The following is a 12,125-nucleotide window of genomic DNA, read 5'->3' as shown; positions in this document are numbered from 1 at the left end:
GGGAGGGGAGGGAACATGGAGCGGGGGCCTATGGTGGGGGCAGGGCTGGGGGCCGGGACCCGAGTCCGAGCACTGCTGGGATGTCTGGTCAAGGTGCTGCTCTGGGTGGCCTCTGCCTTACTGTACTTTGGAAGTGAACAAGCCGCCCGCCTCCTAGGCAGCCCTTGCTTACGGCGCCTCTACCATGCTTGGTTGGCAGCAGTGGTCATCTTTGGGCCCCTTCTGCAGTTTCACGTTAACTCTCGGACGATCTTCGCTAGCCACGGCAACTTCTTCAACATGTGAGTCCACTGAAGTTCATAGGAACTGCCTCCCTACACTCTGGGATCCCAGCTTCCTTCTTCAGGCCTCTCTGTTCTGTTGCCAGTCTAAATGCTAAAAATAGGCCAGGTTGAGAAGGTCAGGGGGAGGGGGAGGGGAAGGGGAGAGGGAGAGAAAAGAGCCTGGGGGTGCCCGGGAAGTAAAGGACAGAAGAAAAAAATGTGGACCCTAGTTGCCCAGTGGTCCTGTAAGGAGACGACAACATTGAAATGGTCCGAGCTGTAAAGAAAACTAATGATAGTGTATGGGACACAGATCAGGATGGGGAGATCGTACACTGGGGATCTCAACGAGCTTTCCCACTTCCTGCCCACAGAAAGTTTGTGAATTCAGCGTGGGGCTGGACATGCACCTTCCTGGGGGGCTTTGTGCTGCTGGTGGTGTTCCTGGCTACACGACGTGTAGCAGTGACTGCCAGGCACCTGAGCCGACTGGTGGTGGGGGCAGCTGTATGGCGGGGGGCCGGACGGGCCTTCCTACTCATCGAGGACCTGACGGGTTCCTGCTTCGAGCCTCTGCCCCAGGGCCTACTGCTGCATGAGCTGCCTGACCGCAAGAGTTGCCTGGCAGCAGGCCACCAGTGGCGGGGCTACACCGTCTCCTCCCACACTTTCCTTCTCACCTTCTGCTGCCTCCTCATGGCTGAGGAAGCAGCTGTGTTTGCCAAGTACCTGGCCCATGGGCTACCAGCTGGCGCCCCGCTGCGTCTTGTTTTCCTACTCAACGTGCTGCTGCTGGGTCTCTGGAACTTCCTGCTGCTCTGCACAGTTATCTATTTCCATCAATATACCCACAAGGTGGTGGGTGCGGCAGTAGGCACGTTTGCCTGGTACCTTACCTATGGCAGCTGGTACCATCAGCCCTGGTCCCCTGGGATCCCTGGCCACGGGCTCTTCCCTCGATCCCGTTCAATCCGCAAACACAACTGAAAGAAATAAAAGCATACCAGCCCTGGCTCTGTCTCCTCCGATTCTTTTCAGGCCTAGAGAGGATGGAAAGGGTAAAATGCTCAAGTTCCTTCCTCATTATTTCTTGAAGTTGCTGACCTTGAATGTGTTTTCCTGCATGTGACTTTCATCCTGTTGGTTTCCTGGTCTTTCTGGAGCTGTGATGTCGAGGGATGATACTACTAAAGCAGCTGTTAGGTGTGTACATCAGCTTCCTTCTGCAGATGCCCCATTTCCAACTTAGTCTTCCTGCCTTCTTCAGAGACTCTCCTGCTTTTCTTAGGAGACTTACCTAGGCAATCCGTAACAGAACTTTTTCTACCCCATCTCATAAGAACGACATGCTTATCCATTTAATGACGGTTTGTTGAGCCAAGCATAGTTCTGTGCTGTGTGAACAAGATAAGCAAGGCTTCTGCTCCAGATGAGCGCTAGAGGAAGCAAGAGAGAAGCACACAAATCCCAAATGTTTGCATAGTACTTGCTCAGGTCAGGCACTGCTCTAACTGTTATAAGTTATTTATATAAATTAATGCGCTTAAGAGGCCTGGGGTTGGTTCAGTGGGTAACGTGCTTGCTCTGAAAGCATCAGGACCAGTGTTTAGATTCCAAAGCCCAGATGACAAGCTGGCCATGGCTACGTCCACTAGTTTAGCCTATGGGTGAGCTCCAGGTTTAGTATGAGACCCTTATCCAACGAATAAGGCCAGGGGAGAGATGAGGGAAGATACCATTCACCTCTGGTTTCCATGAACTCATGCACTGTATGCACTCTCATGAATATACACACAGAGACAATTTTAATACCAACAACAAGAACCCAGTGAGATAAATTCACTGATATTTCTATTATTTACTTGTGAAATTTTTTTTTATTTTTTTTCATGTGTGTGGGTGTTTTCACTGTATGTATGTATGTATGTATGTATGTCTCTTCATCACATTCACACAGTGCCTGTGAAGTCCAGAAAAAAAAGAAGGCATTGGATCCCCTAGAATTGGAGTTACAGGCAATTGTGAGCTGTTACATAAATGCTAAGAATTGAACAGAAGTCCTCTGAAGAGTAGTCGATGCTCTTAACTGTTGAGCAATTTTTATTTTTAATGTTGAACAAAAAGCCAAATCTGATGATGCAGGCCTTTAATCCCAGCACTCAGGAGGCAGAGGCAGGCAGATTTCTGTGAGTTTGAGGCCAGCCTGGTCTACAGAGTAAGTTCCAGGACAGCCAGGGCTACACAGAGAAACCTTATCTTGAAAAACAAAAACAGGGGACTGGAGAGATGGCTCAGTGGTTAAGAGCACTGACTGCTCTGTCCTGAGTTCAATTCCCAGCAACCACATGGTGGCTCACAACCATCTGTAATGGGATCTGATGTTCTCTTCTGGTGTGTCTGAAGACAGCAATAGTGTACTCAATTACAATAAATAAATCTTTAAAAAAGAAAGAAAGAAAGAAAAACAAAAAAAGTTGAAAAAATATTTCTGGATGTGTGAAAACTACACAAAACTCAAAATCTCGAGTCCATAAGTTAGGTTTTATTGAAACTCATCTGCACTAATTAATTTTGTGGGCTGCTTTCCTTTCAGGGTTATTACTCTATTACTATATCACTATGATATACATATATATATATATATATATATATATAATATTAATTAATATATTATAGATAGTTAATATAAATTATCTATAATATATAATTAATATTTAATATATTATATAATTAATATATAATATATTAATTATATATTATAGATGATTTATATTAACTATCTATAATATATATTAATTAATATATTATATATATCAATATATATATCATAGTGATATAGTAATAGAGTAATAACCCTGAAAGGAAAGCAGCCCACAAAATTAATTAGTGCAGATGAGTTTCAATAAAACCTAACTTATGGACTCGAGATTTTGAGTTTCGTGTAGTTTTCACACATCCAGAAATATTTTTTCAACTTTTTTAATAAATTATATATATTAAATTTTATAAATTAAATATAAATTATATATTATATAATTAGTATATATTATATATAATTATATATATATATATATATATATATATATATTATTACTATATTACTACACGCATATTAACACTTTCCAAAACTAAATAGCTATCACTAAGCCCTTGCAGAAAGTTTGCCTGGGTCCGGTTTAAACCATTGTATTACCCTGTCTCAAAAACAAAACAACAACAAAATGGCTAGTATCAGAGTCACAGGTGCCGTGGAGGTACTGAAACCGATAATAAACTGTGGAGTGGGGGTGGGTAAGGGGGAGGCACTTTCTGAAGAGTGTTGGCAGCGGAACATTCTCTCAGAAAAATTCACATCCAAGCTGAGAACTGAGTAGGGACTTTGAGGGGAAGAGTGTTGCAGGCTTCCCAAGGGCAGAGTCCTTGAAGCTGGAATAAAGACAAGTATTTGCTTGTGTAATGAATGAGTGTGGAAAGCAATGGACTTGAAGAGGACGGGTGATTGTGAAAGAAAAGTCTTTATAGATTTTACCATAGAGGCCCGAATCCCTGCTGTAGGGGAGTGGTTTATAGGGGAATAGAGGGTGCCACAATGGCTTTGTGCAGAGTAAGGATGGTGCCAGCGTCTCGGCGTAGTCGTCTGGTGGGCGGGAGTATGTTGGTGAAGGCAGGGAACCACGCCGCGAAGACGAAGAGAGCAGGTCTTACTCCAGATCATTAATTTTAAACCCCCATGTAAGGCTTATTATCGCCTTGGCCCTAGCTGAAGCAGGGGGTGCCGGGAAATGGGAGGCGAGGATGGGAAGGGGCAAGGGTGCTGGCACTGGCTGGGAGGCGGGCTTGGCTGCCGAACGGAGAGACCCGAGCGCCGGGCGGAAACGCTCCTCTGGCTGCAGGAGGAGCCCCCGCCTCTCAGTAGGCTGTCCCCGCCTCTTCTAGTCCCTCCACTCCCCAAGCCCAGGAAGGCCGTGCAGGTTTCGAGCTGTGCTTTCGCTTTCCCTTCCCTCTGCCCACCCCAGGATCCTCGTGCGGCGCTCAGCCCCCGTCTCTGGCCATGGCCACACTGAGGGTCCATCCTGAAGCTCAAGCTAAGGTGAGCGTTGCGGGTTCGAGTGGGTTGGAGAAGCTTTAGAGAGGCGTGGCTCAGAGCGGACCAGAGCTCTGGGGAGCTCGGTACCTAGCCCCCCACACCTGGGTCGGGGGTTCTGCTCCCTAGCCTACTGCCAGAAGCACCTGATCCCCTGGGAATAGGTGAGGCGGCTGTGGTCCAGTGGGGTGAAATGAAGCCTAGAGCTAGTGTGAAGTCTGCTGGCTTGGAGCCAGGGCTACACACAGAGACCTGGAGAGGAGAGGGACTTGCCCTTGCCACTTCAGACTTTCCCTCAGAAAGGGCACACAACTGCACTCTCTCTGCCCACTGTCTGAGGGTTTTGTTTTGTTTGAGACAGGGTCTCTCTATTATGTAGCTCTGGCTTTCCTGAAACTGGATATGTAGATCAGGCTGGCCTTGAACTCACAGAGTTCCACCTGTCTGTACTTCTGGAGTGCTGGGATTAGAGGGCTGTGGTACCACACCAGGCCAGAGGGCTTTTTTGCGCAACCCTGGTGACCCGAGGAATGTTCTTATCTCCAAATTCAGCCCCCCTTGGGGATCCACTGAACTCTCCCCAAAGTCAGGTGTGCTGAACACTACCATAGCACCTCGGGCCACCCTAAATAGGGACCCATCTAGCTTTCTTTAGGTGTGGCCTTAGAGGGCTCCTCTATTCCCTAGGTCAGGCCCTACACCTAAAGGGAACTGTCCTCAAAAGAGCTGGCCTTAAAGCTAGGTTTCTGAAGGGTTGCCTGCCTGTACCCCACAGGTGGATGTGTTTCGTGAAGACCTGTGTAGTAAGGTAAGACCTACCTCATTGGGAACCCCACCTCTACCCAGCTCCTTCCCTTGTTGGGCAATGTGAGCCCTTACTTCATAGCCTTGGAAAGGATGTTGGCTTCTGACCCTGTCCTCCTCCAATGCCTTACATAGACAGAGAACCTGCTTGGGAGCTATTTTCCCAAGAAGATCTCAGAGTTGGATGCATTCTTAAAGGTACAAGGGCCCCTGCAAGAACTCAAGAGGAGCCTGGGGATGGGGGTGGGGTGAGATGAGAGGAACACCCTCATCTCCAGCCTTACCACTAGGAGCCAGCTCTCAATGAAGCCAATCTGAGCAATCTGAAGGCTCCATTGGACATCCCAGTACCTGATCCAGTCAAGGAGAAAGAGAAGGAGGAGCGGAAGAAGCAACAGGAGGCAAGCTGGGAGACCTGGGGGGGGGGGGGCAGCCATAGAGAAAACCAGCCTCAGTCATGTCTTTCTCCATACAGAAGGAAGAAAAGGATGAAAAGAAGAAAGGGGACGAAGACGACAAAGGTACTTGAAACCGATGTGCTGGGAAGACACTGGTGTCTCAGTTTCCAAGCTGGGTTCTACTTTCCCCTTTCAAACCTTGCACGCTCAGTCCTTCACTGACCCACTGCGTGCTCTCCAGGTCCTCCCTGTGGCCCAGTGAACTGCAATGAGAAGATTGTGGTCCTCCTGCAACGCCTAAAACCTGAGATCAAGGATGTCATTGAACAACTCAATCTGGTGAGCTCCTCTACCTCCATCCCTGCTTCAGGCATTGTCCTCTTGGTCCCTGCCAGTTATCTCATGGCAGAGCAGGTGGCCCAGGCTGGGGCTCAACAGGGACCTGGCATCTCTCCATCCACTTGTGGGCAGACAAGGGAAGACTGGGAATCTGGGAATTGGGGTATGTATGTATACAGAGGGAACGAGGGAACGTGGTAATAAAACCACGATGCATTCCTTTGCTCCAAGGTCACTACCTGGTTGCAGCTACAGATACCTCGGATAGAGGATGGGAATAATTTTGGCGTGGCTGTCCAGGTACGAGCACTGCCCCATCAGTCCACAGCCCTCCTGTGCAGCCAGCCCGTGCTTCCTCCCAACTCTCCACTTTCTTTTTCAGGAAAAGGTGTTTGAGCTGATGACCAGCCTTCATACCAAGCTGGAAGGCTTCCACACACAGATCTCGAAGTGAGTTGCCTCCCCACTACGCCCCCAGCACACCGTGCTTTGGTGACAGGCCTGGGCGCCCACCTTCTCCTCCCACTCTACATACTATTTCCACTTCCCACAGGTACTTCTCCGAGAGGGGCGACGCAGTGGCCAAAGCAGCCAAGCAGCCCCACGTGGTAGGTGAGGCCCACGTCAGGCTGTACCAGGGAAGACAGATTTCAAGGCAGGACTAACTCTTGAGTTTCTGCAGGGTGATTATCGGCAGCTGGTGCACGAGCTGGACGAGGCGGAGTACCAGGAGATCCGTCTGATGGTCATGGAGATCCGTAATGCTTATGTGAGGAGGGGAGAAAAGGGCAGGGGTGGACAGAAGCACCTTCCTCAGGATGTTCAGTTTCTGACCAAGCAGACTTGGGGTGGAGGATGACACAGAGCAGCCTTTCCAAAGTTAGAGATGGGATGCAGAACTACTGGGGGCCTCTGGCTGACCTCCAGTACTCTGTGACCCTGTAGGCTGTGTTATACGACATCATCCTGAAGAACTTTGAGAAGCTCAAGAAGCCCCGTGGAGAGACAAAGGGAATGATCTATTGAGCCCCTCATTCTGTGGTGGGTATAGTGGAGACCTTCCTGCTCTTCGCCAGGAATTCTGGATCATACCCAGTCTTCTTCCTGCTGGGGTTTCACCCTCACTTTGCCTCCCAAACACAATAAATACATAGTTGCCCACCAACCCATGTCTTTATTGTATTTGGACCGTTCTGGCTTAGGCATTTTCATCTGTGGACCCACTCCATTGAGTGATTTGAGTGTTGAGCCGCTGGTTGGTCCAGTCCTGTCGAATGTCATCAAGGTGGCAGTCAAAGTCCACAAGATGCTGGTGGGCCCGACCCTCCAACAGTGCGCCCACCATCTGCCGTGATTCCTCCCAGTCTCTCCACATCACTCTGAAATTTAAAACATGGGTGTCAAACAATGGAGCCAGACACCGACTGAAAGATTGTATCTGGAGAAGGCATAGTGCAGGATCAGGGACAAAGCCCTCAAGTCTTGGGCTTCCAAGGGACAGAGGTAGGGAGGCACTCACAAGTTCTTGTCCTTAGGCACCCACTGAAGACCCTGGTTCTCCAGGACAATGACTGGAGGTACACGAGGCCGAGTCACCAATTTCTTATTATCCAGCTGAGTGAACAAAGGGGCAAGAGTCTTAAGGATCCTCTCCCACTCCTTCTCCACCTCCCCACTCTAAAGCCCCAGTCTCACCATAATAAGCACTGCCCTGGGGAAGAATTCTGCAATTCGCCCAGCGATTTTCAAGGCCAGAGGCCCAGGGCTGTGTAGAGGGAAGATCAGAGGGAGTGAGCAGCCAAGTGAGGGCAGACCCAGGTCTCCCGGGTGTTCCCGGTCTGGGAGTGTCAGGCATGCGTGATGCTTGATGCACAATTGCTTGATGCTTCAATGCTGTGGGAAACAGGTCTCAGAACTGCTGCTGAGAGATGAAATCTAAAGTAGGCGTTGGGGAAGGTAATTTGCCTTCATCATCCAAATTAAAAGGAACAGGGCTGGAGCAATAGCTTAGTGCCTAAGAGTACTAACTACTCTTCCAGAGGACCTGGGTTTGAACTGATAACCAGTTCCAGGGGAATCCAACGCCCTCTTCTGGCCTCCAGGGACACTGCATGAACATGGTATACAAATACACGCCGGGCAGTGGTGGCACAGGCCTTTAATCCCAGCCTTTAATCCCAGCACTTGGGAGGCAGAGGCAGGTGAATTTCTGAGTTCGAGGCTAGCTTGGTCTACAGAGTGAGATCCCAGGTACAGCCAGGGCTACACAGAGAAACCCTGTCTCGAAAAACAAATACACAATACAGGCAAAACACAAAAATCATAAAGTTAAAAAAAAAAAAAAAAAAACTGTAAATTTACTGAGTAGGAATTTAGGGACCAGCAAAAGTGGGGCAGAAGCCCAGTGTAGGATACGAGGGGAGGGACAACTAAAGTATGGATCTGGGCAGTAGTAGTATATACCTTTAATCCTGCAACTCAGGAGGCAGAGGCAGGCGGATCTCTTGAGTTTGAGGCCAGGTCTACAGAGAGAGTTCCAGGACAGCCAATGATACACAGAGAAACCCTGTCTTCAAAAACAAAAGAATAAAAAGAACAAAGTATGTATGAAAATGCCACAGTGGAACCAATTACTTTAAATGCTAACTTGAAATCATTTAGGCCATCCCTGGGAGCCACCATGAGGTTTGCCTGAGTCTGCCCAACTTTCTGGGGCCTGAGTCAGAAAGATAAAACTTTTTTTTTTCCTGTTACTTTTAGATGTGGGCCAGAACTTAAGTGCATTTTCTGGTACTTTGTGCTTCCTTACTCTTTCTCTAAAGCTTGGCTGCTTGTCTGGCATGAGTCTGACTTCCATGCTGGGCTTGTCTGGGATGAGTCTATCCTCCGTGCTCCTTTAAAGGGTATGGATTTTTTTCCTTTCTTTCCTCTCTTCTGGAAAGCACAGCTTGCCTTCTCTGAGTCTTCTCTTTTCAACTCTAACAAAACCATCCTTGAGGATTTTTTTTTAACATTTTAAAATATATTTTTTTTATTTTATCTGCATTGGTGTTTGACTGCATGTATGTCTGAATGAAGGTGTTGGATCCCTGGAGCAGAAGTTACAGACAATTGTGAGTTGCCATGTGGGTGCTGCGACTCGATCCTGGGTCCTCTGGAAGAGCAGCCAGTGCTTTTAACTGCTGAACCATCTCTCCAGCCCATCACTGAGTTTTTAAAATTCTTTTATTACTAAGACTAAGGACCCCCAAAAGGAGACCCCAATTCCCCCGTGTGGTCTGGCCACTCTGGTCAAAACAGACCCAGACCCACGTGACATTTCTTAGTGTCCATGTAGAATGATGGGCCTTCAGAGGCCCTCCCAAATCTGTTTCATTACGTATGCACAGCTTCAAAAGGTGTCACACAGCTTGTCACAGACAACCTTACAATATAGATCTGAAGCCCAAAGGGGTCAGTGGTGGGCAAGACCACACCTTGCTCCTGACTGCTTACATATGGATATCTTTGTCTCTTCATTTAAACCTTACTCTCTCTTCAGAACCCAGAAGACAGACTTGGGAAGAGTCACGGTGCCTCACTAGAGTTCTTTGTCCCTCATTCTAGCATCCCATATTAAATATTTCTTTTCTTCTTCCTGCTATTAAAAAATACATTTTTAGCTGGGGCCTGGTGGAGCAAATAGTCACAACACTCAGGGGGCAAAGGCCTCTGAGTTTAAGGCCAGCCTGGACTCCAGATTGAGTTCTGGGACAACCAGAGCTACACAGAGGACCCCTGTCTCAAAAAACAAATAATATAATTTTTTAAACATTTTACTATAATAAAAAAATTAAAAACTGGAAATAACTTCGATGTTTACTGCAGTAAGTAAGTTACGGTTTGTCCATATTTATACTGTACTGCTGTTAGGATGAGGCAGATCCTGAGATGGAAAGACATCAAATGTACTGAGTGCAGAGAGGGAAGCAAATCACGATAGATCGAACCTAACCCACATCGGAAGCATTTGGTCTATAGAGTATATGTACATAATATATACTTTTTAAAGTTGCTTTTAAGTTACTGGTCGTACTTCCTCGGTTCTTACAATACCTAAAATGCAACTCAGTCTTTCTGTCCCTCCCCCACTGCAGCTCCTTCAGGGCAGAATTCTGTCATATTCATCTCTGATACCTCCTCACTCTTGTACTCAGTAAAATACCTGGCGTACAGTCCTGCTGCCAAACACTTGGTTAAAAAAAAATAAAGGTAAAAGGAACGACGTTGGTCCATCTGCACCTCACCCACAATTGCTATAATCATTTTCTCTTCCCACCCCTAGCTACCCAACTCACTCACCTCTGGTCATCCAAAACCGCATTGGCATGATAGTACCCAGCTACCACCAGACCGACCTGCGCGCCCCACACATCCACCTGTCCGGAAAAAGGGGCCATCAGTAACTAAATCATGCCTCTGGCTCTATTGGTGCAAACCACGGCCAACGGGCTGCGCAAGCATTTAGGTTGAGGGTCCTAAAGGAGTTGGTGGGGTGAAGAGGGACGAGGGGCGGGGTTTCTCGATGCCGCAACCTGGTTGAGCGCGACCTCCAGCATGACGGACAAGGCCAGATGGCTGTGGAAGAGGGGTACACAGTCGGTGAGGCAGAGGCATTCTCCGGATCGCGTTGCGGGAGCCAGCAACAACCCGTTGACTGCAGCGTGTGGGTACCGAGAGGCGTGCAGACACATCTTCCCGTAGGCTCGGGCGGAGATCTCAACCTCCCCCATAGCGAGCGGGGCCTGCCGGCACGCCGAACCCCAACCAGTGAAGCTCCCTGACCACCAGAAGCGAGCGTGGCCTCGCCCCGTGCCTTTCTTCTCACTTGGGTGTAAGATGCCCCAGACACCAGGCGACCTCTCTCTGCAGCCTGCCCCTAGCAGTGTAGAACTCGGTCCAACTGCAACCCGAGGCACCGAGCTCCTCCCCTTCTAATCACTCCCCTCTCTAACCACTCACAGGCAGGCGCACTGGCTCGCAGGCCAGCTCTAAGCTATACCCTAACCAGGAGTCCTGCCTCCGCGGTGCTCTCTGATAGGGTGTGACATTCTTATTTTGCCCAATCCAAAATGTAAAAAATAGTCTTGCCTTGGCCTGAAGCAAATTGGAAGAAAGCATTAGAGCAAAGGAAACAAGGAGGCAGAGTTTGAGGGAAAAAGGACACACAAAGTCTCAGCCTGGGCGGGTCTCAAACTCACGGAGGTTTCTGTCTCCGTCTCTGAAGTTGAAAGCCCTCAATTTATAGACCCTGTGCCACCACACCCAGTTCTGACTTGTGCGGGTTATTGCAAGTTGGCTTCGCCTGTTTATCTGCTCTGCCTGCCCCTACAGGCTTCGGGCAAAGACTGCTAGGTGAAGGACTAACTCCTAGATAAGTGTTCCGGGAAAACTTGGCGACAACGCTGTCACCTTGTCCCTACTATAGAACGAGTGGATGGATCTGCACCATAGATACAGAGACAAATCTTCCCAACTGCAAGCTCTGACCTTTGGCTTCCTTATTGTAGTGCAGCACCTTTAATGCAAAGTTCAAGTCCCTTTAGGGATTAAATATGAGCACTCAATTCCAAACCGTCAAACTGTTAAGAATGCAACATATTCTTAAGTCATTTTTGAAAACAGGGTAAGAACCTTACTTTAAAAGCCCTTGGAGTCTATAACGGACCACACAGCGCAGGACCATCGTCTCCACCAACTTCTCAGAAGTGAATCCTAAACTTGTAATCGTACTACTGAGGTTGCGCAGGAGGATCAAAACTTCAACGTCAGCCTAAGCTACATAGTTTAAAGCCAGCCTAGGCTATGGAAGACCTTGTCCAAAAAAACGGCTCAAAACCAAGGCTGGAGAGATGACTCAGCAGTCAAGATCCAATTTCTGTTACCAGTGGCCTATCAGGTGGCTCACAATCACCAGTGAACTCAGCTTCAGGGGATCCAGCACCTTATTCAGGCCATCATGGGCTCCAGCGTACATGTGGCATACATACACTCAAAGACACATTCACAGACATTAAAGACAAAACAGATGTATCGACAGAAACTGACTGGGGGAGTGGCCGAGAGATAAAAGGCCAATCCCCCCAGTACTGTCCAGTAGATGGTGGTATGTTCCAGTTTGATGCCTTTTAAAGACCTTTCCTCTCTGGCAGCACTGAGAAATCTCAGGGAAACCTCAAGCTTACTCTCAGCTCACCT

At 48.3% G+C, this 12,125-nt stretch overlaps 3 protein-coding genes across 4 annotated transcripts; 2 read left to right on the top strand and 1 right to left on the bottom strand.

Moving 5' to 3' along the window:
* On the top strand, positions 1 to 1,275 carry Fitm1 (fat storage inducing transmembrane protein 1). The gene is made up of 2 exons (XM_034498452.2): positions 1 to 281; positions 638 to 1,275. Exons 1-2 carry the CDS (start codon positions 16 to 18, stop codon positions 1,248 to 1,250), a joined length of 879 nt encoding a protein of 292 aa, XP_034354343.1. The 5' UTR covers positions 1 to 15; the 3' UTR covers positions 1,251 to 1,275.
* A 2,549-nt stretch (positions 1,276 to 3,824) lies between these two features.
* Positions 3,825 to 7,053, top strand: Psme1 (proteasome activator subunit 1). The gene is made up of 12 exons (XM_034498907.2): positions 3,825 to 3,961; positions 4,280 to 4,353; positions 5,123 to 5,155; positions 5,287 to 5,349; positions 5,442 to 5,552; positions 5,627 to 5,672; positions 5,791 to 5,888; positions 6,120 to 6,188; positions 6,271 to 6,338; positions 6,442 to 6,496; positions 6,571 to 6,657; positions 6,834 to 7,053. The coding sequence occupies exons 1-12, from the start codon at positions 3,853 to 3,855 to the stop codon at positions 6,912 to 6,914; spliced, it is 894 nt and encodes a 297-aa protein (XP_034354798.2). The 5' UTR covers positions 3,825 to 3,852; the 3' UTR covers positions 6,915 to 7,053.
* On the bottom strand, positions 7,043 to 10,887 carry Emc9 (ER membrane protein complex subunit 9). 2 transcript variants are annotated; one of them, XR_013109354.1, is made up of 6 exons: positions 10,463 to 10,887; positions 10,230 to 10,306; positions 8,352 to 8,458; positions 7,584 to 7,781; positions 7,408 to 7,502; positions 7,208 to 7,267 (listed from the first exon to the last, which is right to left on the bottom strand). XR_013109354.1 is itself a non-coding variant. In XM_034498908.2 (5 exons), the coding sequence occupies exons 1-5, from the start codon at positions 10,658 to 10,660 to the stop codon at positions 7,087 to 7,089; spliced, it is 621 nt and encodes a 206-aa protein (XP_034354799.1). In that variant the 5' UTR covers positions 10,661 to 10,878; the 3' UTR covers positions 7,043 to 7,086. The 2 variants fall into 2 exon arrangements, 1 of the variants encoding a protein (XP_034354799.1); XM_034498908.2 differs by lacking the exon at positions 8,352 to 8,458 and having other exon boundaries at positions 7,043 to 7,267; positions 7,584 to 7,653; positions 10,463 to 10,878.
* Between the last annotated feature and the right edge of the window lie 1,238 nt (positions 10,888 to 12,125).

The sequence above is a fragment of the Arvicanthis niloticus genome, chromosome 3 (assembly GCF_011762505.2).
Source record: "Arvicanthis niloticus isolate mArvNil1 chromosome 3, mArvNil1.pat.X, whole genome shotgun sequence".
Classification (NCBI taxonomy): Eukaryota; Metazoa; Chordata; class Mammalia; order Rodentia; family Muridae; genus Arvicanthis; species Arvicanthis niloticus.
Note: the sequence above shows the minus strand (reverse complement) of the source record. Positions and strands in the feature narration are given on the sequence as shown.

What these genes read in the sequence shown, in the direction of transcription:
- Emc9 (XM_034498908.2), bottom strand. Translation starts at nt 10,660, where the DNA reads ATGGGGGAGGTTGAGATCTCCGCCCGAGCCTACGGGAAGATGTGTCTG. An exon ending in GCGGTTTTGGATGACCAGAG is followed by an intron (nt 7,654 to 10,229) that starts GTGAGTGAGTTG and finishes CCCTCTACACAG; the next exon opens with CCCTGGGCCTCTGGCCTTGA. An exon ending in GTGCCTAAGGACAAGAACTT is followed by an intron (nt 7,268 to 7,407) that starts GTGAGTGCCTCC and finishes TTTAAATTTCAG; the next exon opens with AGTGATGTGGAGAGACTGGG.
- Psme1 (XM_034498907.2), top strand. Translation starts at nt 3,853, where the DNA reads ATGGCTTTGTGCAGAGTAAGGATGGTGCCAGCGTCTCGGCGTAGTCGT. An exon ending in AGTTGGATGCATTCTTAAAG is followed by an intron (nt 5,350 to 5,441) that starts GTACAAGGGCCC and finishes CCTTACCACTAG; the next exon opens with GAGCCAGCTCTCAATGAAGC. An exon ending in CAGCCAAGCAGCCCCACGTG is followed by an intron (nt 6,497 to 6,570) that starts GTAGGTGAGGCC and finishes GAGTTTCTGCAG; the next exon opens with GGTGATTATCGGCAGCTGGT.
- Fitm1 (XM_034498452.2), top strand. Translation starts at nt 16, where the DNA reads ATGGAGCGGGGGCCTATGGTGGGGGCAGGGCTGGGGGCCGGGACCCGA. An exon ending in CACGGCAACTTCTTCAACAT is followed by an intron (nt 282 to 637) that starts GTGAGTCCACTG and finishes TCCTGCCCACAG; the next exon opens with AAAGTTTGTGAATTCAGCGT.